The 25,847-nt window shown below is 31.8% G+C and overlaps 1 protein-coding gene across 14 annotated transcripts in view; it reads left to right on the top strand.

Annotated features, from left to right (window-relative positions):
• The first annotated feature begins 115 nt into the window (after positions 1–115).
• LOC106464739 (differentially expressed in FDCP 8 homolog) overlaps positions 116–25,847 on the top strand; it is a 31,314-nt gene continuing 5,582 nt past the window's right edge. For 2 of the 14 annotated variants that reach the window (XM_022392525.1, XM_022392515.1), the window contains exons 1-9: positions 457–804; positions 2,129–2,179; positions 4,203–4,337; positions 11,772–11,916; positions 13,043–13,107; positions 19,572–19,671; positions 20,597–20,724; positions 22,628–22,741; positions 23,215–23,436. In XM_022392525.1, coding sequence (XP_022248233.1) covers positions 4,251–4,337; positions 11,772–11,916; positions 13,043–13,107; positions 19,572–19,671; positions 20,597–20,724; positions 22,628–22,741; positions 23,215–23,436 — 861 coding nt within the window. In that variant the 5' untranslated portion in view covers positions 457–804; positions 2,129–2,179; positions 4,203–4,250. The other 12 variants (XM_022392523.1, XM_022392517.1, XM_022392521.1 and 9 more) reach the window with 12 other exon arrangements.

Here is a 25,847-nt window from a genome sequence, read left to right as displayed (position 1 = left end):
GCATGGCTATTTATATATATTTACACATGGCTTGTGTATATCGTATATATACATATATATTATTCATACCTTCGGGGTATAGGATGCAAGCAGATTTTGACATCAAATTTTGGGGTAAAAAGTGCGTCTTATACACCGAAAAATACGGTAAATAAATAAAATCGTATTCTGCACTTTTGGGCCGATGGTATGTTATAAGAGTGACAATCATATTTCACTACCCGACCAGAGTAACCTAAGAGTTGGTGGTAAGAGCTATTTATTAATGGCCTTCCTTCTAATTCTAGTTTGTTTGTCGAAAATTAGGGACAGGTATCGTTGATTGCTATGCGCGAATATCCGAAGCAAACAAACACCAATTTAAGTATATTATTTTGCTGGAAAGTATAATTGATAATTCTATCTATATTTATTATAATTTCTCCTCATTTTTATCTATACAAGATATCGTTCGAAGACAGGTTTTACTTTTAGGCCTTTGTCCTATTTTATTTTAGGTTTAATAAAATAATAAAACTGTTTCAGGATTGAAATATTAATAATATGAAAGAAACATTTGTGACTCGATAGTGTTTGAACTTTAAATTAGTTTAATGAGTTAGTTTAATTTAGCGTAGATTCTGCAAGGTTAGATTGGAATAATATAATATATTTACCTTTTTAAATCTTATAATTGTATTGTAATGTTTAGCGATTGAAAATGTGTCGCACTAATTTATTATTACCTAGGCCTACAAAACGTCGAAAGTTAGTGCATGTGATCGTAATTTGTTGGTGAATCAGCTTTTTAAACTAATTACTTGGGTAATATCATTTTTAGTTTCGTGTTCAATAAATGAAACATTACTATTCATATAATAAAGCTTGTAAGTTACAATTAATGCAAAAGCTCTGTCAAAAATCATACTATATTTGACAGTACTACTACTACTACTAGTTCTAGTCTTACAAGTTACACTGTTATCGTTAAACTTAAAGTGTTATTGTTAAGTGTCATACTATTACTATAGTCTTAGACTATTACTTAAGAAATATTAATAATTTACATTGAATTTGAATATAACTTTTTACAAGTTAGAAAACCTTTTTGGCCCACAAAAATACCTTCTAATTTATCTCAATGAAAGTTCGTTAACTAATCAAAACAAAATTAAACTTAACCCCTTACTTTCCATATATCTACCCAACAAAAATTGAAATTAAAATAATTTATAGGAGCAACATACACCATATCATTGAAAACCATTTCACAAACTTATGTGTAACAAAAACATTCTGTTAACACCTGCTTATTAGCTTACAAAACTTTACAGTGGTCAATCCTGATATTCAGGTTCTTTCTCTCTCTTTTTTTTCTAGCATTTTTGTTAACTGAAGGCTCTGTATTCGATGACGAGGAACCCACTTTGAGACTAGTAATGGTTGGAGACGGCCTGAATGGGTAATGAAGAAAAACTTTAAGTCTAACATAACAGCAAATGTACAACGTTTCGACAAAGTGATGACAAAACCTTTTCGAAACGTTGTACATTTGCTGTTATGTTAAACATATTAAAGTTTTTATTCATTACCCATTCAAGCCATCTCCAGCCATTATGAAGGCTCTGTAATTACCCATAGGAAAACTATCCAGTATCCTACTGTGAATACTGCATCTAATATCTGTTGCATTTACATCCACAATATTTCCATATATATGCTCAAATTAAATTTAAATGATTAATAGATGTAATTTTTTACACAATGTAATACCTCCTGTGAAGTAGCAGTTTCATTTTGTGACTCCAGTCATCTAAAATTATTCTCTCAAAAACCTCGTATCTTACTTTTTTAAGCCAGATGTCATTCTAATGGACCTCCTAGGAATTGTTTCTAACATTGTTATTCCTTCAGTAAGGGAACCAAAACTGTACAGAGTGCTACATAAGAAGCATCTCTAGTTTGACACAAAACTACAGTAAATTATTAGTAGAGCCAACAGCTATTATTTGTTAGCCATTTAACTGAAGGCTTTAGGGATTATGTAGGTACTTGGTGTAAATGCAATTTTAAGAGAAACTTAATATGATTTTTGCACTAATTTAGCAATATATTCTTGTTATTTTTTAACAGATTTTTTTTTTTTCAGGAACAATACAACAAGAAATATCACAACTGTGATTAACTTCCAACAAGAAAGGTAAAGTTTATGAACTCATATTGCTTGTGGTTTTTGATATTAAAAGACTCCTTCAAAGACCTGTTTATATTCTGTTATTTAAACACAAGGTAAAATGATGTACCCTTTTAGCATATTTTTTATAGCTTTTACACAATGACAGTATACCTACTTCCATTTTTTGGCAGTGAATAAAATTGTGAAGAGTAAAGTTAGTAATGTGGTTACAGATATATTGTAAACTTTCAAACTTATTAGGTTTAATTTTTTGTAATAAGTGTATATACAAAACTTCATACAAGCTATAAATTATGATTAATTAAGCTTCATTATTTATTTAATTAAATCTTTTTGGGACAATAATATCTCAAAATTTGCTGGGAAAGGCTTTTTTCTGTAGAAAGTTATTTTGTAGAAAGTTCAGAGGAAACTGGATGCACCTTTGATTGTGCAAAATCTTTGAAACCTGGTTTTTAGTATTATGAAGTACAAATTGGCACATTTCATTTATGTAATTTTAGAAAATATTAATTTCTTGCGCAACTGGAACATCACTATTGTGATGAAAAAAGGGATTTTATTTGTGTTTATTGATATATGTGTCTGAAACCTGCTGAGTATCAGGACATGTTGAAAAGATCTAATAAAATTCTGAGATTTATTTATAATTATTTTGATATTCTTGGTAATGTGAAGGTTTGGTGAGGTCTCAAAGTAAGATAGACATATTAGAATGAGTGTAATGGGCTAGAAAAGTATTTGTCTTAAAAATTGGAATTATGAAGAGAGGGGCAAAAATTTATACCTACTTATTCTGGAATGTAGAAAACTAAGAGTTGATTTGATTCAGTAGTGAGGTCTAACTTGGAATATTGCACAAGTTTTGGTATTTTTATGAAATGATTATTGGCTTACTATAAAGATTTCAGGTAAAAACTATCTGTACAATTCCAGGAATGGAAGAGTTATGAAGAAAGGTTAAATTTTCTTATTTAGTTTTATTATGAAAAAAATAATAAGAGTGATTTTGCTGAAGTTTTCAAGATTTTCCAAGAGATTAACATAACCTATGGTAAACAAGAAATTATTTTATTCTTCAAGACTGCCCTTGCACACCCATCCTTGGAATTAGTAATCTTCAAAAACATCAAATCTTACCCTTCTATTTGATAGGATAAAGAGATCTGATTTCTTTATGCTGAGTTCTAAAGATAGTAGGATGAGAGAACACAAGTTTTGAAAAATGACAGGCTTTAAGCTACAATCACAACAATTTTATATTTCTAACAGGATGATTGAATAATGGAATCAGTTGTCATCAGCAGTAGTCAAAACCAACATGTTAAAAGTTTGTGGGAAATTAATGATTTCCTGAAAAGTAAAGGGTGGATTTAAGTTTTTCTTTTCTTTTTCTTGTTGAATATTCAGGAACAATCCTGAAAATGCAAATAATCTTTTGTTATTTTTATGTTATGTTAAAATTCTTGAGGGCTTGGGTAAATACTTGTGTGAAATCTGCTGGAAAGGTGGAATGATGGGGTTGGATATGAGAATTAGAGTTTTTAAGAGTTAATAAGTATAGTCTAAGAAAGTCTTGATCCGTTCTTGCATGTTTAGTTTGTTTTACTTTTGTGTAAGAAGTATAATTTTTTTTATTTGGTTTGCCAGGTTATGTTGGAAGTGTTCTTTTAGTTTTGTTTACGTTGAGTCAACTAGATATATGGATGCAAAAAGCTGTATTTAGTTTTGGGTTTTGTCTTGTTTTTGTAATATGACATGCTGAATGGTTTCACCTTGCTCCTTAAGTAGACTGGCATAGGTCAGTTTGTTCATATTTATTAACATAGAAAATCATCATTAATTTTTTGTGTGCTAGTTTTCACTATCTTTCAAGTAGAAAAACAAAGACTTTCGTTTTTTTGGTAAATGTTGTGCTGAAACAAAAAGATTGAAACTTAAGTTTCTTTTCATGTCTCTCAACCAAACACAATAAAAGTAAATAAATCTATATATTAATCTACAAATAAGTTAAATACATATGTAGGGACCTGTTTGATGCTTCTGAAACTAATGATTTTAGAAGAAGAAAATAATGACAGACCTTGTATGCTCAGAGACAAGCAAAGAATTAATTGATGCAGAGTTAGGCCTTACAGAAGATTATTTTTCTCGTCCAGTGGTAAGCAAGTTTATTGGTTTTGACAAAACATTTTATGTATAAGTTATTTTTCTTTTGCATAGAATAAGTGATAAATATGAAGTAATTTTTGATGTTAATGCTTTTTTTATTTATTTGTTTGTTTTTGTTACAGGATATTGTTCCCATAATATTTCTTAATGTTTATTGTTCGAAGAACCCACGAATGACTACTATGTAATTAGTGCTGACATATGTATGGATATTGTAAAGTATTTTAGGGCATGAGTTGATGAAAGATATTTATTATGAGGCAGCTTAGTTACAGAAAACACTTAGGGCCATTTAGATCATCTTCAATCTGTAAAAAAAAGTATTTATAATAGAAAATTTAGGTAAAATGTGTATTTCAGTAATGATATTAATCAAAAAGAATTCAGAAGTATTTATACACTTCTCTGAACTATAAAGGGCTATTACCTTTTGGTACTACCATGAAGATTTTTGTGCACAACACAAGTATTGAATGCAGCTCCCATTCCTAGACATATTAATGTGTACTGCATCAGCATATGATGTAATTATCATTAGACTGTGTTCCTCCACCAATAGGAGGGCAACACATCCTCCATGCACAATAATTCTCATGAGCACCAGCATATGAACAAAGGCTTGTTCTTTTCTTGGCACTACTTTGTTTAAATGTTTTTTATTAGGAATTAATGGCATTTTAACACTTATTAATTTAAACTTTTATCCTTTATTTAATGATGACAATAAAAACTACCAAATTTTCATCATATTAATTAGAACTTTGATTCAAATTATCTTCAGTTTGATTTTTTTTTAATCAAATTTATAATGTTGAGACACTGTCTCATTGTCTGTGATACATTTTTTTTACACTAATATTTCCTATTATTTTAACCCAGTTTATGGGTTTAATTAAGTGCTCTTCAATGTAATTATTAGGCCAGTGACCTAGACCTATGTACCATTGATATACTAGGCCAATTTTTATTTGTACAAAAAAAAGGAAGAAGTTGGTTTTGTGGATCATCTTGATTAGGAATTCATGTTTCCAGATTTCTGACATTTTCTAAGGTTTTGACACTTAACAGGAATTATCTAATACTGTAATGGTGACTGGAGGCATCCTGATTGTTATTCATGTTACTGCTATTGTGCACCTGGTGGTTGGTTCTATTCTGATTTCAAATCCAGGAGTCCCAGCATCCTGCTTCTGCTCCTTAAACTGAGCTGCTGTATCCACATCTGCTATTCTTCTTGTACCCTCTGCCTGACAAAGATTTGGTAACCCTTCTTCTCTCATTCACTGCTTGGATTACACAGTTGTTTTATGTTGAATCTTGAGCTTCCTTCTTGCATGAGCCTCTACCATTTGAGTCTCTCTTTTCAGCTTGGAGATCTCTTCCTCCTTTTATCTCTCTTTCTCCATCTCCTTGTCTTTGTCTCATACTTACTAAACTTTGCTATCTATCCTTGTTTCACCTCCTTGCACTAAATTTTCTTTTTCCATTGTGTCTCATTTAACTTGGTTTCTTTGTTTTTTGGATGTACTTTGTCAGTATGCACCTCCTTCAGTCTTCTCTCAAGGATATCTGTGTTGCACACATTCTTTTTGGTCCTCTCTGAGGACTGGCTGTTGTGAGTCATGGAGGCGATTTGTTTCTCGAGCTGCCCCTCAGCTCCATTCCGGTGGGAACTCGGCTCTCTCACTTTGTACACCTTAGCTACAGACTACTCAGGTACTTTCTCAGAGTTTTTTTTCCTTTGTCTTTCCACTTCACACCTAACATGAGTAAAATGGCATGGAACAACCCCCCCCCCCTTGTTGTTCCCATGAAGTCAGGAGATTAGCTTCCTGTAATAGATCTGTTCCACTTAAACCAATGTAGGTCTTTCCTCAGTTCTTACTGGACAATGTTCTCACTCTGCGATGAGTACCATCCTGGGATGTGAATGTTCCAGACCAAGATCTGAAATACTTTCTCCCTATTCTGATTTGTCTGCTTACCTTTTTCTTCCTACAGTTTGTCTACAATGGTTGAATGTTTGATTCACAGCTCTTTCCTCTGTGTTGTCTATGACACCATATGTTTTTCATTGGTCCTCATGAAGTTTGTGTTTGGAAGTTACATTCCTGAAGCCTACTGTTCCACTACTCTATGGACATTTTACTTCTTACATGTTCACTCTAACGTGGCTTAAACTGTTCCAACCTCTCTTTGTGTTCAGGAGTCATTTTTTTTTTGTATTGGTTGGTTTGGTGCTCTAATTCAACCTTGACCTGCACTGTGTATTTCATCCACTTGGGGCTTTTCTCAATTTGTATATGGGGCAGGCTCAGTTTACTCATTTATGTTTTATAAGACATGGAGCTTCTGATACTAAGGCTGTCATGTCTCCATAATTTCTTGAAAGGGAGGATTTGTCTTTTTTGTGGGACTCTTTCTTCTCTTGAGTTGTTGTTCCTCTTGAATGCACCATGCATATCCCCATCTGTGGATTTTGGTCAAACAGTGCAAATATATTCAAGGATCCACTGTCTTTTGTTTTTTTTTTAGCTCTCATGGTTGTTGTGGCTTAGTCAATCCCACATAACCCTAGACATTCCTTTCCCCCACCTCACCTGGACTTACATCTGTTTGGAGCTCCTGGAGCTCAATGTTAAATTTGATGGCTTTAACACTCACATGTCTGGGTTTCCATACCTGTGATGAGTGCAACACAGGTGGCACATTGTGTAGCTTTGTGTTTGATGACAACCAAACCTACAGCCAAAACCTGTCAACCAGTGCCTCTGTTCAGATGAGGTGCAGTTGTGGATGCCTTATCCATTTGTGTAGTCTATCACCGGAAGAGGGATTTCTCTATATCTCTGTCATCAAGATATTAGTTGCTCAGCATGCTTGCTATTATTGTCTGTCTGGTCTTCTTATCATGATCCATTCAGACACCTCACATGTCTTTTGTTCATCCACATTCATTTGTCAGTCTGTTGGGTCTTGCTTTGGTCCTGATAGTGATTCAACTGTCTTGCCTAGACTGTATCATTCCCACAGAATGTTTTTCGATCTTCTGGTGTTTTCATTGGATTTGTTTCCACTGTGGGGTTTCTATCATCAATGCCTTTCAAACTTCCTCCAACACCTAGCTTCCACTCTTTTAGTCTAATCTCCAATCACAGATTTTATGGCTTTAGTAAAAAAAACTGTATGCTTCAGATCATTCCTTTGTCGTGTTTAAGCTGTTTGTTTTTATCTCACATATACTGCATCTTTTCAGGGCAATTATGAAAGTCCTCCAGTGGTTCAGCAGTAAGTTAGTGGACTTACAATGCTAAAATCTGGGGGTCATTTCCACATACTGGACAGCAAGCAGGTAGCCTATTGTGTAGTTTTGCACTGAAAAAAGGAATGTCTGTTGTCCCTCAAGAGAATTATAGATAAACATTGATAGAATTCTTTAAACCTCTCACCACTGGCTTGGTCAGTGTGACCAACTTTTTAACCTCAAAGTGACCAGTAGAGTTTTCATACTATAACTTTTAACATGTTTTGTGTATCGTCAAGACATTTGGCAAGCTTTCAGTAAATAGTACAAGTCTTTTGTACACAAAAAATCAAATTTTAAAAAATATTTTTGAATATATGGATTCAGAGTGTTGATTGCTGTGAGTGCAAAGTGATTTTCAATACTGCAGTTGTTTATCCTAAATAGCTTAAAGCTCATAACGGTATACATCTGTTTATACTTAATTTTATTGTTTTGTTGCCCTTTGACTCGTGTCTAACTAATAATCCCACCATACAAATTTAAATTACTCAGCGAATGTGTAGCTCATGTTACCATATTGAATGATGTAATACACAACCAACACACATGCATATCTTTTGAATAATTTTTCTTATTATTTTTCATCATCTAGTCTAACTGCATCTAACTAGAAATATGTTTATAATTTCTACATTTTAGTTACTTTTTTAAATAACAAATATGCATGAAAACCAAGAAATATATCACTTACCTATGACATCTTGTTTTTCCGCTGTTGGTTGTTGATGAAATTTAAGCCTACTTTTTCTATACTAATGGTACTAGTACACTAAATATTTTTTATTTACTCAAATAATACACCTAAAAATACAGAATAATAACATGCACAAAACAAACAATGTCCCCTAAGGATCATAATTTACCTGGCTTTCTACTTATGGTATAAGAGCCTTTAAATCTTACCTTAAGATTGTCAATATGACCACCACGAGAGAAACTTTCCAACTGAAAACAAAGTAAACAGTATTCTGTACTGAAAACAACATAATATGGTAATTAAAACTTTGGCTTTCTACTGATTAAAATAATATAGTATTAAACATTGGAGAGAACTATTGACAATTTATGAAAGAGGGGATGTGACAGGTGGGCATAGCAAGTGGGTCTGATTTTCTAGTTTCACTTGTAAACATAAGACTGAAGGTTATAAAAATTATGCTTTGCCTTAGTAATGTCTACTTTGAATTCCATACAGGTGGTAAACAAGTTAGAGAAGAGGAAATCAAAGTGAACAAATGTCACAATTCTCATACTAGGGGAGTTTGAGGATATTTTAAAATATTTTCTCATAAAGTTAAGAACTTAAAGCTTACATAATATTAACATTTGATTTACTAACTACATTTTGATGCCAAGTTTATCTGTATACGATGTTGTAAAGTGAATTTTGAATGTGACTAAAAAGTTGTGACATGCACACTTTGACCTACCCAAAATGAGAGGGTTAATGTCTTTTTCCTGCTGAGGGATTCATCTTCTTCTAGCAACTTATCTCTTTCTACTTTGACCAGTTGGGTTAGTCACTCACCTGGCAAGTTTATTTTTCTATGCGTGATGACACTTTTCTTATTTTTCATCGTATGACTTCTCTTGCCTCTAGTATACCATCTTTCACAGGTATTTTTTTTTACTGAAACTTAAAAGTAATCCAGCATATGCTCCTTCAGTTATTACTAGCATAAAAGAGAGAGGTATTTTGTCAAATAAAAAATTGCTCAACAGCTGATGGACCATTCTTTAAACTTTTATAAAGGGGTATAATATGGCTTTTCTGCAGAAGAAAAAGTGTGCTCAGATAATGGCATGCAGACACGATGTGTTTAGATCCTTTGCTGTCTTGGCCAGTAGATGATGTATCACATTCTGCCCAGTAAACTAGTCTGACAATATTGGCACACTCTAGTAATGGAACACAGCAGTGTTGCTTCACACACACACACACACATTGGTAGTACAGACTGTACAGTGAACACTGTACATTGGTGAACACTACACCTGGTAAAATAGTCCGACAATGTTGTAACACACTAGTAATGAAACAAGGCGACATTGTTTTGAAAATATTGGTAGTAATTGATAAACATTACACCTGGAAAAGTATTCGACGATACTGAAATGCTCTAGTAACAAAACAAGGCAATGTTGTTTAATGTAAGGGTAATAATTGGTAAACCCTCTAATAATGAAATGATGCAGAGTGATGCAACATATAATGGGGACCCAGAGTATTAGTAAGATATAATTAGGTTACAAAATACAAAAATTGTTAAGTGCTGTCAGAACCAAGTTACAAAATTAAGATATCTTGTTAATTTATATTGATATTACTGTGCCAATTTTTAAGACCATTGGAAGCTTGAAAATAAGCTGTTTATATTATATTGAGTAAGATGATATGGTTTTTGAAAACTGCCTCGAAAGTTAAGGATAGAAAGGTGTGGCTTCTGTCGTGAATTGAGAAAATGTATTTATATTTCAGTAAAGAGAGAAATTATGAAGTTCATACTGTAAGTTGGACCTAGTAATTGTTTACAGATTGTGTCTAAAATAAGGCAGACAGTGCACGTATCAGGGTTTTGGAGTTATACTAACTAAAAGATATTGTACGTTACGTGACAACAGGAGTGAAGACTGAAAATTTTTTAAGTATCTCCTTTTTAAATCAATAAATTAATATTCAATTTGAACTATAAACTGTTATAAGATGTTTATTAAATGTTGAAAGTAACTGTAAAATGTTGTGACATGCAGAAGAACCAAGTCTTCACTGTAGGTTTAAACAGTCGTATCAGTGTGGGATCTTATGCAGATGTGATGATTCCTGTTTGGTCTGAGCACCACTTCAGTGTTCTCCCTTATACAAAATCCCCCCCCCTCTTTTTCTATTAGTAGAATAAGGGAGAACCCTTGTTTCTGGTTGGTATCTCACAGAAGTATTTCTCCATTATGGTATGGCCACAACACACTTTTGCTTAGCTGACCACCTGAGAGAAAATGGCCAGTTGAGCAATCTTACATTTCACCCTATGTGACACTTTAGCACCACAGAGAAGGTTTTTTATTTTACAATATATTTTGCTCTACCACCTCTGTTGGGCAAAGAGTATTCCCTGCATGAGATGGTTGCAGTCTCCCACCAAGTAATATTCACTAGGCTAACCCTCCAAATAGGTGACATGCTCTGTGCATTCTCTCTTTCACTATGTTTTCAAAAAGGAACTCATCTTTGTAATTTGTTTGTTCCAGCCCATCCACCATCTTATTAATGTGTGATTTTTGCTCTTTGTCATGTACAGAGTTAAGTAAACATTTGTGAAGTTAATGTTTTTCCTTACCTGAAAATGTGTTTCAGATAAATAGTCACCTTCCTGCACAATCTCCCTCTTCCATTGTATTTCTTTTGCCTTGTCAGATGTTAGTACTCTTAGGGATTACTGTACACTTCCCTTGGAGGAGGGCTATAGTCAAATGGTTATTACATTATAGGCTGGTGCTGTACAAGTTAATATGTACAGGGGTGGGAGCTTCATTCAAGGCTTGTGGCCTGTGCTAAAATCTTCATAGCATTGGCACGAGGAAATTGCTCTTTATTTGTGCAATTAACATTTATTTTAGAGGTTTTTTTATCACGTGACTGATAACTTAAGCATCTGAGTAATACATAAATTTTCTAGACATATGTTTATTCATGACACTAAAATATGCATGTGTATTTACCATTTGTTTGTGGGACCTCAAATCTTTTAAATGAGATACCTTAAACGAAACTATTGTGCAACATTAGCTGTGAATATTTAATACTACATGTATCCATAGTTTCAAATTAAATGAAGGTACTACATACCATGCTTCACAGGTACTTTTTTTACTGAAACTTAAAAGTAATCCAGCATATGCTCCTTCAGTTATTACTAGCATAAAAAGGAGGGGTATTTTGTCAAATAAAAAATTGCTCAACAGCTTTAATTCTAACTTTGCATGAAAAGTTATGTAAGCTGAAATACATTTAAAATTTTAATCTTTGGTTATCACTCTTAGTTACCACATTATCACTAAACTATTTTCAAGTTCTAATATTAGAAATGTTATTTTTCTTTTCTTAATATTTTATCCTAGGATCATGTAACAGCATCAGAACCTGATGTACATCTCGTAATGGGGCACAAGTTTATGCAGAGAAAGATGGAAGGTACACATGAATATTGTGACAAGTGTTGCAATATCATTTTGGGTGTCATGCATAACTGGTATTACTGTAAAAGTAGGTATATTGATATACTTTTGTAGACTTTCATGAGACAGCTAGTGTAAACTTGTTTCGTTAATCATATAATTAGGATTTGTTTTTTAGCTACTAATATTTATTTAATGACATAGCCTAACCTAGAAACTGTGTAGAATTCAGATCAATAAACTATATTCCAATGTGAATTATACTTAAGTTTTTTTATCTACTTTTATGTGGCTCGTCTAAGAACAAAGGTGTTTGTTTATTCTAGAGCAGCAATGCCACTTTAAATTTAATTTGGGATGGGGTTGGGTTAAGATGTGAGATTTTCTAAAGTGAAAATTCAATAATGTGTCACCTGGTATTAAATTGTACTGTAGCTTTACAACATGCAGTAAAATAGAAAAACTAAGACTTTATAGTTGGGATTTTCTATCCATCTTCTAGGTGGAGGTAGTTGCCCCACATGCCCTCCCACACACACAGTTGGCATCCCTTTCTAAACTACTTACTTGGGAAATTTAAAATTTTGTGACATAAATTGTTATGAAAAGTGTCCATATGGATTAATTTTCATATCTATTCACTAAATTTTCCAGTCTAAAAGTACAATAAAAATATAGCACATTAATCATTAAAATGATGTTTTTAGGGTCTCTAATTACATGGATTTTTAAATAAATAATTCTGGGTTAACTTAGTGAGTGTGTGTTTGCATACAGAAATTCTCCACCTGTACAGATGTGACTTGAAAGGTTTCATTTATTCATCCAGAGGATTCCAGAAGCAAGTTGCTGGTGTTAAAGAAATAGCATATAACTGCTCTCAGTTTGGTTAATCATTATAAGTTTTGACAGGAGTGTACTTGTTTCAACTCCTTACTCATATTTTTGAATTATTTTACCTATATATATATATGTGTGTGTTTTTAATGTTTTGCAGTTTTCTTAAGCTGTTTTCATTTAATCTGTATATTACATGTCAAGTGTATTATGTTTAAAAAGTTATCATATTACACTTGTAAAATGAAAATCACTTACATGATTATTCATGCTTAAATCTTTGTTTTAAAATACAAAACTTCAGTACATTTACCTAATTAGTTTAAAAAACATTATACATTTTAACCAATTTGATCTATTATTGTTGTTGTTTCCAGACTGCAGTTTTAAATGTCACAACAAGTGTGTTAACTTCCTAACCAGGATTTGTGCTTATGTAAAGGTAATTTTCTGTCATTTTTTGCTTACTTTGTTATTATAATAGAAGTACTTAACTAGGTAAAGTAGGAATATTAAGCAAACTGCATCCACATAAGTATTTAATTAGTATAAATATTAATGTTGCTCGCAATTTTTACCTATTTGTAATAGAACATTTTCTTTTACTGTAATAAGTCCGATACAAAGTATAAAGTGTTTTTTATTTCCTTGACTGTATTCAATTACAAATTAGACAATAAACTTCTAAATAAAACAAGAAATAATAAAATAAAAAATGAATTATTTTAACTTGAAATCAGTATAACTTGTTTTTCTTGTGATTACTTGATTGTGATGCTGTCAATTCAGTACTTAGACTGTAATGTAAAGGAATATGAAATGGTTGTGTAGTTTGAATCAGTGATACACACAGTTTTCTATATAGTGTGTTTACTCCATGTGTGAAACAACTACTAAGAGTTACGTTATTAAAATTATTTTTATTCATTTATTTATTTTAATTTTTATGAGTCTAATAGAAAATATTTCTACATGAAAGGCAGTTTTTGAAAAAAAATAAAGTAAAATGTTTTATCAGAATAGAAGCTTTAAAAAATAGCTACTGACACAAATATATATATATAATGAATTAAAATCTTTTTAACTTACATTGGCATGATTAAAACACAATCAAGCTATATCAAACTGTTGGCAAGTCACATACATTGTCAAAACCTCTCCTAAAGAATTGTCTGTTAAAACTGCAACAGCTATATTAGTGTATTGTGTTAACATAGGAGTTTATAGCTTAAGTAACTACTTTCTGTAACTATTTATGTCTTAAGTGACAAGAAAAGTTTAATAAACTAACCATTTGTGTTGGTATAGTAAAAAAAAATTCAAACAAATGTTCTTTGTTTTGTTGATATAAAAAGTTTGTTTGCCAATACATTTTTGTTTTGTAATTCACAAAACTAAAATCATTTCATACACTTTTGTTTTTGTAAAACTTCATTAATTTGATTAGAATACATTCATGAGAAAATTTGAAGAAAAAGTGATGTCAATAACTTCTTTATTATATAAATTCTTCATTTATAAGTAAGTTAATTTATTGAAGGAAGATCAAAGCATGACAAATTTTATTTTACTTTTTATTGTGCCATCCTGTTTTTGTACATCTGGTTGGGTCACTGTTTTATGCAAGTGTTTTTAGCAGTTTATAATATCTTTATGTATTAAGTTAAATATTCATTTACATAAGTTGAAATTTTGTTTTCTAATTATTGTTTGCTAATATTTTAAGATTGAGATTTTACTTGATATGATTTTTACAAAAGAAAGATAAGAATAATATTTTTATAAAAGAAAAAAATAGACAAAAGGATTTACAATTTTGTTGTTTTTAATCTTTTGTGATTTCTGACACTTCTTAATTCTATGTATATAGGAGGTTCAAAGTGCATAGGTCATGATTGTTTTACAGAGTTACATTCAAAATTTAATTAAACAACTTTGTTATCAAAGTATTCAATAAGCTTGGCATCAAAACATAGTTTATAATTCAAATTTTTATATTATCAAAGTTTTAATTAATTTCTTGGTTTCAAAAGGAAATATTTAAATAGCTTCTTAATCTTCACTTCTCTGTGTCATTTGATGCACCTGTGCTCTAAATTGCGCATTTTAAATTTTCTTTCTTCCCTTATATAATTTTCTGAGTTTCCAACTAATTAGAAACACATACTATTGTTACTGAAAAGAAGAGCTGGGTGGCTTAATTGGTATAATCAATCACCTATGAGTAGTGCTTGCAATGATTATTGTCATTTAAACTAATTATTTAATCAAAATTATCATTAGATTGATTAATGTCATGAAAATAATCAACTAATCAAAATTAGTGTTTTTGATTTTTTCAACAGTTGATTAATCACACATTTTTATTTTTCAGAAATTAATTGTTATTTAATTGTAAGTAGACATACATCTAGAGGGAGCTGATCCTCATAATTTATTTTATTTTCTAAAGAAAAAAAAGCTATAGGGCTTTACCTTAACATATAGTGTAAAAAAATAAACATTTTTTTTTTGGCAAATGTAATGTGATTGGAATAATATTAGCTTACACTCTTCTAATTCTTAAATCCTTAGGGAACTAGATAAAGTATGTAGTGTCAAAAAAATATACTGAAGGCTTATAAAGCCAAAATCTTGGTTTCAATACCCTGGTGGGTACAGCATTGTGCTCTGCACTTAACAATAATTAAACAAACTTGTGACAAGTATAATTAATTATGATAATGCTTCATCAACTTGGAAAAGACTATTCACACCACGAAAATTGTAATGACATTCAATATATTATGTAGTATGATCAATACTGTTAATGAAATTAACAATATGGTATATCTTACTTAAATAACCCAACTAGTGGCTACCTCATGCTGATATTTAGTCAATATTAACAATTCATTTGCCAAACAGGAAATGTCTAGATTATCTTTAAAAACATTTGTGGCAGAATATTTTTTAGAAAAAAGGTTTTCTACAAAATATACAATTGCAACCTTCAGAAGATGTCTATAATATGAAACCAAATAGAAAACCAAAACAAGGTGAATGAAAATAGGAAGCTTAATATCACATTGGAATGGTGTAGTTGTTGAAAAAGTTACAAAGCTTGTACAACCTTTTTTTTTTTAGGGTCTAGAGGTCATTGTAAATTAATAAAATTAAAAGGGGCTGCTTTGATAAATAACCATAATTGTCAATTACAGTCTGCAGTCATTATAGTAAAAAATGATATTATTGATTTTATTTTGTATTTTTCCATCTTATGTTTGATGTTTTTGCTACACTCAAAGCTAGAGTAGAGAAAATAAGTGATAAATGTAAAGTTTCACTGAAAACAACTTGTTACTCATTTAGAAGGTTTTAGAGTTCATGCAAATGAAATTGAGAACTGTAAGGTGCAAGTATTTTTGTTCTAGCATGAAAATCACTTTTCACTCAGACTGACTCATTAAATACTTCATAAATGGACATACAAATCTTTAGTAAAAATACCTTATTAAAAAATCTGATTTCTTTATGTACAACGGACTTGTAATGTTTACTAAAAGCTTGTCAAATTTCATGAATATACGCTTAGTACATTCAGAGTTATATTATGTATAGCTTCATGGTTATGCAGTGGTTACAAGGTCATTCAAAATGAGTGAGCTGTCATACAGAGAGCTAATGGCAATCTACATAACTAGCTCTTTGGTTTTATCACTTACAGTTATCCCTTGCCATTCCCAGGAGATAGTTTCTAGAAATTGCCACAAATGATAAAAATGGAAATACCATTAGTAATAAAGGCAGTGGTAGCAGAGGTTACACAAGAAATGTCTGCACAGAAACACCATGGTTGCACAAAGACTGAGAACACGTGGGATGCTGTGGAGCGAGAACGTGGGATGCACAGTGTAACACAATGCAAACCTCGCACTAGTTTTGGGGGTAGACTGCAGCTGTAATATAGTTCCTTATATGCAGAAAGAGACAGTCTTGCATGTGGTCTGATATTTTTGGTGTTTTTTTTATCCTGTTGGCTCTGAGGCTGAGTTTGTGGGAGATCAAGGGTGGACTAGTGAGAATTTAGACTATTTTCCCAGCACCTTCCTTTGCTCTGACAGCTGCTCATGAACCTCGGATGGACATTCTGCCTCCTGCACCTCTTTTTACAACTATTACACCATGTTTGTAATGTTTGAGTATTTCTCCTGTGGCTTATGAATCTTCACCTTCTTTATTGGGAGAAACTAATTCATCTGATTACCTGCTCTTTCACCTTTGCCAGCTATTGCTGTGCATACAAGGAGATTGGCAGATCAATGAGGCAGGGTGCTGCCATACCTTGTCCTCCTCCTTTAGCATGCCTTGGCTTACCATCACCTGAAGAACCCTTATTCAGACTCTCGGATGTTAGACCCTTTTCTTCCTGTTTGGGGCTCTAGACAAGATGCCACTGTTCATCTTAATCAATCTCAGTTTCCAGAATTTGTTTGTCACTTAGAATAGTTTTGCATTTTTTATCATCTTTGCAACTGTTGTCTGAGACCTATCGTAGATCCCCTGCTCAAATTTTGGAGGATCTCAGTCATTTAAAGACTTCCACTTTGGTCAGGTTATTGGCTTCTGCTCTCTCCTTGGTATCTTGGCTGGTTTGTTGCTGGCAGTCTCAGACAGTCTATATTTGTGGGAATTCCAGTCTTCATGGAATCTCGAGTAGATATGACCCATCTACATTCTTCACTTTCTACACTAAATTCTCGACTTGTCCCAAAGTTCTTCTCCAGGATGTATTACTGCATCTTCTGCTAAAGTTTCCAGACCTCCTGGTTTGTTGCACGATCCATTGGAACACTAGGGTGATTTTGGCCTAACCAGCGGGGATCTCCCACCAGAGTAGAGGGCAGATTTTGGCATTGATGACTACCTTTCGGGGTCTTGTCTCAAAGGGTTTGTGTCAGTATGGAACACATTCATCATAGATCAGTGAGTCATTTCAAGTTCTCAGGAGATTGATCATTCAGTTCACATCTCTTTCTTCTCTGTCTTTCATACCGGTTGGCTTTCCACTCCCCAAGGACCCTCTTACATACAACCATCAAGCACAAGCCATCCAGAATCTTCTGCATAAAGAGGCCAAAGAGTGCTCTCTCTCAGGGGTTTTTATTCTTGGCTGTTGGTAGTACCGAAAAAAAATGGGGCACATTGAAGTAGGTGGAGAGAGTCACAAGATTACAATTGTTAATGGTGATATAGTGAGATATAAAGACTGGAGCAAGTGAGGTAGAATTTAGAATTCATACCAATGCTTAGATGGGCAAAGAATAGAACCTTTCATTGGGATAAAACTAAAGAGTGGGAGGAGATAAGCATTATCGGAAATAAATGTTTGGTATAAGAAAATGTAAACTTTTCAAAATATTTAAGTTCCTTGTTTTAAATTATAATCTTTTTGCTGTCGTTTAATCACATTATCATGAAAAATTATAAAACTCATCATAATCATAAAAGCCAAGTGTTGGTCAAGCTAGATTTCTCTGAATTTTGTGTGTTACACGAGTCCATTTCCACTCTTTCTTCTACAAAACTTCCTCTTTTGATTGCCCGTTCTCATTTTAGTTGGATTTAATTGCTAACATAGTCATAAACAGTTATAGACATGGAAGTACATTTGCATCATATCAATGCCTGTGAAAAATAAGTAAAAAATTAGTGCAAATCTATGCTTGGGAATTAATACAAAAAAGCCTTTGTTAAAACAGAATAAAGATACCAATTATCTGTAGGGAAGAGGACAATGTGTAACTGTGTGACATCCCAACACAACCTGAACATGCATCTGTGGTTAAAGGACACCCATCGTGCAGCATAGAACAACGGACGATAACTGAAGTTTAACATGTTTTCTTCACTTGGATTAGTTTCCTCTGAACTCAAGTTAGGTTTCTTAGTTGTTGTGATGGCATTTTGGAGATACTATATACAAAATGTTAATAACAAATTTGCAGATTTAACATATTACAACATAAAATGTAAAAGGAAAAATTGGACATCAGATAGAACTTGGGTATTTGACAGGGAAGCTCTGTGAAATTAGGACTACAGCAGAGGATTACTATTGCAGAATTGGTATTTTTTCAGTTTAGCACTTGCAAATAAAAACTAAGCTGGTTTTCTGTTCTTCTAGAGATGAAAGTCACAAAGAAGGTAAATTAAGTTTTAGGACAATTTTATATGACATTTTTATTCACTGATTGTTGCTACCAAAGTAGAACATGACAAAATAATTTTAGTTTGAATGTTAAAAGCCTAGCACATAATAAACATATATGATCAATGTAATTAATTTTGTATGTTATCAATACTTATAAACTTCAACTTGAAGAAGTAAATATTTTTGGTTATTGATGTTTTGACAATGGTACAGTAAAATGACAGATTTTCCAGAAAGTTGTTTTGATCATTGGAAACAATTGGAACATTCATTATTATGATAAAATACATAACCCAATTTCAAGTGTAGGATGAAACTAGCTAATGAATGAAATGACATTACACTTTTATTATATAATATATTTAAAACTATACCATAAAACAAATAAAATTTATTTCTTAGTAATGCTTATAAAAATTAAGCTTTAAAGATTGCTAAAGTATTTTGTTTCAAAATTTCCATTATTAATTGTTTTATATGTTTGCTCAAAATAAAGACTCTCCCCACAGTAAACATTTTGTTGCCACCTGAACATGCACACACTTTTGATCAAATAAAGTATATGCTACCTTTGCTAGTATTTCCATACCACTAGACCTCTTCAGATGAAGCCTCGTTTTTTATTGTTTTCAAGATCTAGTGCGTTTGCCAAAATCGTTTTGATTTTCTGAAACTTTTATGTGTATAACGTATGCACATACTTTTTTTTTCAGGTTGTAGAAAACCCTAGCTACATTTTGGATATTTGTCCAGAAACAAGTCTTGCTACCCAATGTTACAAATGTGCAGAGTGTAAGCGCAGAATTTTTAACAGTAAGTGTAGATCGTACTTTTGCTGTGTTTATGTTTTGAAGTTCTATTTAAAATTAATTTAACTGTATAGGTAGTTTCAAGACTACTTGTCCCAAAAATGTATTGCAGTAAGTGATAAAGCTTTGTAATATACACGTACATGTACTCTATAGACTTTGATGTTTAGATATCAGCGATGGTAAGAAATTATTGTGATTGTTACATGTGTTACTAATGTTATATATTTCCCCTGGTGAGACAACAGTAAGTTTATGAACTCACAATGCTAAAATCTGGGGTATGATTCCCTGTGGTGGAAACAGCAGATGGCTCAATGTGAGTTTGCTCTAAATCAAGCTAACTAACTAATGATATATAATTGATAGTAGTAACACACAGGATTGAAAGGTTTGGTCAAGGTAAAGGTAGAAGACCTGAAGTAGATACGTTCACCTGTCAAAAGAATTATCAAGTTTTATTATTATTATTATAGAAAGAGAGATATTTGAACATACTGGTATATGGGAAAACATCTGCAAAAAAATGAACAAAATTGGTGAAAACTGACTTTGTGTTTTCTAACAACATCCTTTTGACTGACATTAAATCAAATTAACTGCCGATTTTTTTTTGGGGGGGGAGCAGTGACTTGTGGGAGATAAAAGTGTTGTTCTTGCATGTCTGATTTTAGCCACAATGAACAAAATAAGAGGAATGTGGAAAAACAAACATCAGTTAACTTGATTTTTATAATAATTTTAAGCCTATTGGTTTCTAATAGTTTGTTTGCATTTAGCTTTTAGCATTTATACAATATCTGTAGAGGAAAGAGTAATTTATTATCTGTCGACTTATAATATTGTTATTTTTTTTTGGCATAACTATGGGTATCACATTATTGCTTAATTATTTTGTTTTTTTTAATTGTACATTGTTTTATTAACAGAGGAAGGATACCATCGTCCAAGAAAATGTGATTACAGTGGTTTTTACTACTGTTCGTATTGCCACTGGAACAGCCAAATGGTTATTCCTTCTAGGATTATTCATAACTGGGACTTTGAGCCTCGCACGGTATAACAATTAAACCAATATGATTCCTAGAATACTGTTTACCTTAAGATGAGACAAAGTTAAAGTGCAGTTTTCCATGTAAAACCTTTTGATATAAATGATTATTGAAGCATCTAAAGTATGATATTATCTTTACATTCTTCATTAAAAATACAGATTATTAATAACAACTTTTTTACTTTTGATTTGATTTGTTTTTAAAGTGACAGTAGCTCATTATATCAGATAAAGTGTATTTTGCATTGGTGGTCCAGCAACCAATCTCACCCAGCTCCCCACCCTGCTGTTTCTAAAAGTTCTAAACACACCAGTATTATGAAAATAACTGTCAATTAAAGATATTTGTTATAGAATTTCAAGTAACTGATTATTTGTAACAATTATAATAAAACATTGTTAGATAAAACTGATTCAAATAAATAATAATGTTTTAAAAATGGGGCTTGTATGAACTAGTTTAAATGGTTGCACAGGCCAAGCAAGTTAAAATATATGAAAAAAACAGCTTCATAGACTAATTTCACTGTTGTATCAATTGACTTTTAAAACTTAGTTTTTAATTATATATGGAAAGCAAAATGCGCATATCGAGGAATTTGAAAAAAGGGGGTATGTGTTAACATTCATATTTGCATATAATTTCTGTTTTCTTTTATAATATCTAAACTTTATTATTTCATTTACATTGGTTAAATGAGTGTTATAGCATGAGCACTTTAAGATGTGAGATATGAGATCCTGAATTACTAGCTGCAGGTAGATACAGACAGAATTCACCTGAAGAAACACAATAAAGATGAATTAGCAAGTTTATTCAGAAAATAATTACAACTTTCAGCTTCAGTACAGACAGAATTTACCTTAAAATAATGCAATAAAGATAATCAGCAAGTTTATTCAGGAAATAATTACAATTTACAGAGTTAGTTACTGAGATGTTACAATGAGTTCAAACTTGTTAATAGACAATCTCGTCTAATGAACACACGGAAAAACTACCAGGGTCATAGGTAAACCCCAACTTGGAAACAGAACCTCTCAAACCTAAAGTGCACATGAACTGAATCATAGTTCATGATGTCAGTGTGCACACTGAAAATAGCACTTTATTGACATCACTCAGCTACCATGAATCGCAACTACATTGAAGCTGGAATTTTAGAAACCGTGAATAGGATTTTGAGTGAGCTAGAGGTAAGTTGAAGCTAAATAACATAAAACTACTGAAATTTGCATAGCAAAATTAGGAATTGCAGGTAAAAACTGGGGAAAAATATAAATACAAGCTAAAGGGGGACCATGGCCACATGCCCCTCCTGGCTATGCAAGTAATGTATGTATATATATGAGAATATAATTCATGTTAATGCTTTGAGGTTCCTCCCCCTTTTTCATTTAAAATCCATTATTTACGTAGGAATATGTTTGTTGGTAAGATATGTATCACGTGGTACTACATGTGGGTTTATAGCTTTAGCTGAATTTTGAAAACCATGGTGCTTGCCTTTAAGAGTAACACAAATGAATTATCAAAATATTTTATTATATACAGTTAACCTTATTTAGACTGTAAAATAACACCAAATTAAGTAAGAGAAATGCTATTTTGATACCTTTAAGGTGATTCAAAATTACAATAAAGACTTATTAGACTTGTACCAGCATATCATAATAAAAACTGCCTCCAACAAAGTTATCTAAGCATGACAACAGAATAAGCTTGAGCATATAAATTTAGAATAGTTATAAATTTTTCAGATCTAAATTACAATATAGCTGAAGGCTGAAACCAAAAAAGTGGCCAAGAGTCCAAGTCAGTAACAAAATAGTTTATGGCCTATCTTTGTTTCTGACTGGGTGTATAGCTATATGAATCACTATTGATTTTTTATAACTGTTGCAGGTCTGTCGAGCATCACTTCAGTTTTTACGCATTATGATGAAGAAGCCAGTTTTGCAGTTGGAACAGTTAAACCCCATGCTGTTTTCTTTCGTTGAGGAGCTGAATGAAGTTAAGGTAAGTATAAACTTGGACAAAAATCTGTTTTTACTTTTTTTAAAAAGATAGTTTTTGGTAAATTATACTGATGAGCTTTGAATATAATCTCATTGTTTAAAAATGTTCTAAATGATAAAGATTCAGAACAACCAAAATAGGTAATGTATTTTCATTTATATATATGTATGTATGGAATGACATTTTTCTTTCGTGAATGCTCAATTATCAGTTGTTTATCAGGTATTTGCTGATTTTGAAGATTTATGATAACATACAATAAAAACTAGAATCTACTATTTGGAACTCATTAATATATAAGTTACATTTTCTTATTAATGTCTACTTGTACAAAATATTAGTAACAATTTTAAACTTTTGAAGAAGCAACATTTTGTTTGATAACTGTTACTTGAAACAAAACTTATTATTGAGAGAATAATGTGATGTGTAAAAAAGTCACTAAATTTGCACTAATACTAATGTTTTTTTAGAAACTAAGAGAAGAAATTCTTCTGATGAAACAATACCTTGCAAGTTGTCATGTGGCACAAGAAGAGCAACTACTACTGGAACCCAAAGAAAGGCAACACCTTGTTGAGAATGCTGATATGTATTCTCTTAGAGATCTGATTGACCTCAAGACTGGGGTTTTAAAAAAATTCCTTAGGAAAATTTACTCCATGTTTTCTGTACACATAACAAAAGAATGTGAGGTAGAGAAGAATTTTTACTTACTATTTACTGTTGTGTATATTTGTGTCATCATAAATATATTAAATAGTTTTAATGTTGAAAAAATGAATAAATAGGTACTAACGTATTTGTTGTAATGCAATTAGCATACATGCCAACTATTCTGAATCTGTCAGAATCATTCCAATTTGTTTCTTTCTTCCTGATTTATGATTTTCTTGATAAATTATGAGTTTTTTTTAGTCATTCATTTCCCATATTTTGGGAGACATTCTTTATTGAAACTTTGTATAATTTTAAAGAAAGATTAGAAGCATTATTTTTCTGTTTACTTGTAAATTGAACTTGTGAAATAGTGGGTGCAGCCATTTTTTTCAAGAATTGTAGATGCTTAGATTAAATGTAAACACCTGAAGTTATTGTGAATTTATGCTATAAATGAGATGTTCTGGAGGTTTGGCACCACTGTTATCATGCTTTATATACAAATATTCTTTTTTAACTAAAATACACCATAATGCACTAAATTAATGTCAATTTTCAATAATTTTTTTTTGGGGGGGACATGCCTTCAGACCGTCCCTATTTGATTTTCACAGTATTACTGTTCACTGAAAAGTCGTTACCATTTATTGATTAACACTTTACCAATTAGAAAGTTGGCAGGTATGATAGCTCCCTGTGGATAGGCATTAAGTCTGAAGGCTTAAAAACTCAGTTTTGATACCCATAGTGGGTACAGGACAGATAGCCCATTGTGTAGCTTTGAGCTTAATAACAAACAATCCAGGTATGATTTATGCTCAGAATGGTTCTGGGATTTTGAATCAATGAAATATTTTTAAACTGAATGTATGTGGAACTAAAATGTTAAGACAAATTTAACCACGTTATATTTTATCATTAACACATAGCAACACATTTGTTTAGCACCCTAGAGAAAAGTTAGTGGAATGTTTTGGGCTTAGCGTTATGATTTTAACATAACATAATGTTTTGGTCAATCTCACTATTTGTTGGTAAAAGAGTAGCCCAAGAGTTGGTGGTGGGTGGTGATGATTAGCTGCCTTCCCTCTAGTCTTACACTGCTAAATTAGGGACGGCTACCACAGATAGTCTTCGTGTAGCCTTGGGCAAAATTCATAACATAACCATCCCAGGCACTTTTCTAGTAATCCTTCTCTGAACCCTTTCCAACAAGTCAATGTCTTTCATAAGATAAAGAGCCCAAGACTGAACACAGTACTTCAAATGTGACCTAACCAGTGACCAATACAATGCAGTTATAACCTTTTAAGACTTGTATTTAATATTTCTCTAGATACAACCTAAAAATCCTATTTTTTATCTTTTATACTCTTTGTGAGTCAACCTGGATTTTTATTTGCATCTACCCCTTTTTTTTTCTATAAGGAATATGTTTACCTTGAATACTTAAAAATTTCTAAATCTGATCAGTGTCTCTATATAATTCAGCTGCCCAATTCACAGCAGATAATTCTTATCACATCCCTTCAAAATTTGCATTTTTAAAGTTTGTAACCAAAATATCATTATTCCTTATCTCCAAATGCAGCAAAACATTGAACCTAACAGAGCAGTAATCACCTGCATCCAGATGTTTCTCCAATTTCTACCCTCTCATTCATTTCTATATTTGAAGTTAACAATATATCTAAAATAGCAAAACTTGCAACTACTAATTTTCACATTCCTTTAAGTTGTAGTTGTTCAAGGTACAGTGGTTCACAACATAATCCATGTAATGCTGTGTAGTTGTAATTTTTATAATTAATTGTAATGCATGCTTTACGAATATCTTAAGCATGGATTGCAAAGCACAAGTGGGTTAGCAGGCCTAATATTTTATCTATCATAACTTTAGTGCTGGATTAATGCAAGGCTGCCACCAACCTTGAAAATCTTTGAAAATTCAATTCCATTGATAGGCCTATAAAAATATCTTATTTCCTGGGCCCCAAGTAGGCTTAATCCAATGTTTATAATTCTTTTGTACATTGCTGTTGTACATTTTTATAACCAATAGAAATAGCAAATCCTAAACTACATAAAGCAGACAATTGTCTGTTTTGTTTTAGCAGTAAAAGCTGATATTATGCCATGACAACTTGATGTGAAAAATTTTTTAAACTATTTGAGATAATTATAAAACCAGGTAAGTTAAAGTATTTTGGGACATTATATTCTAGTGTCTAATATGTTTCTTATTTGTTTTGAAATGCATATTTGAAAGTTACATGAATTATTTTTGGACAACCAATATAGTTAGAAAAAATAGGCCTACAAAACCATGCACCCAAATGGAAAAGGTTAAATTAGTTTCATGTTTTTTTATGTTTTTTTTTACTTTTTTGTTTTATGTTTTTTAAAAAAGAGTAATTAAAATGTAAAAATTAGAAATTGGTAGGTT

This window comes from Limulus polyphemus, unplaced genomic scaffold, assembly GCF_000517525.1.
Source record: "Limulus polyphemus unplaced genomic scaffold, Limulus_polyphemus-2.1.2 Scaffold1731, whole genome shotgun sequence".
NCBI classification, from domain to species: domain Eukaryota; kingdom Metazoa; phylum Arthropoda; class Merostomata; order Xiphosura; family Limulidae; genus Limulus; species Limulus polyphemus.
The sequence above is the reverse complement of the archived record's forward strand: the minus strand, read 5'-3'. Positions and strand labels throughout refer to the sequence as shown.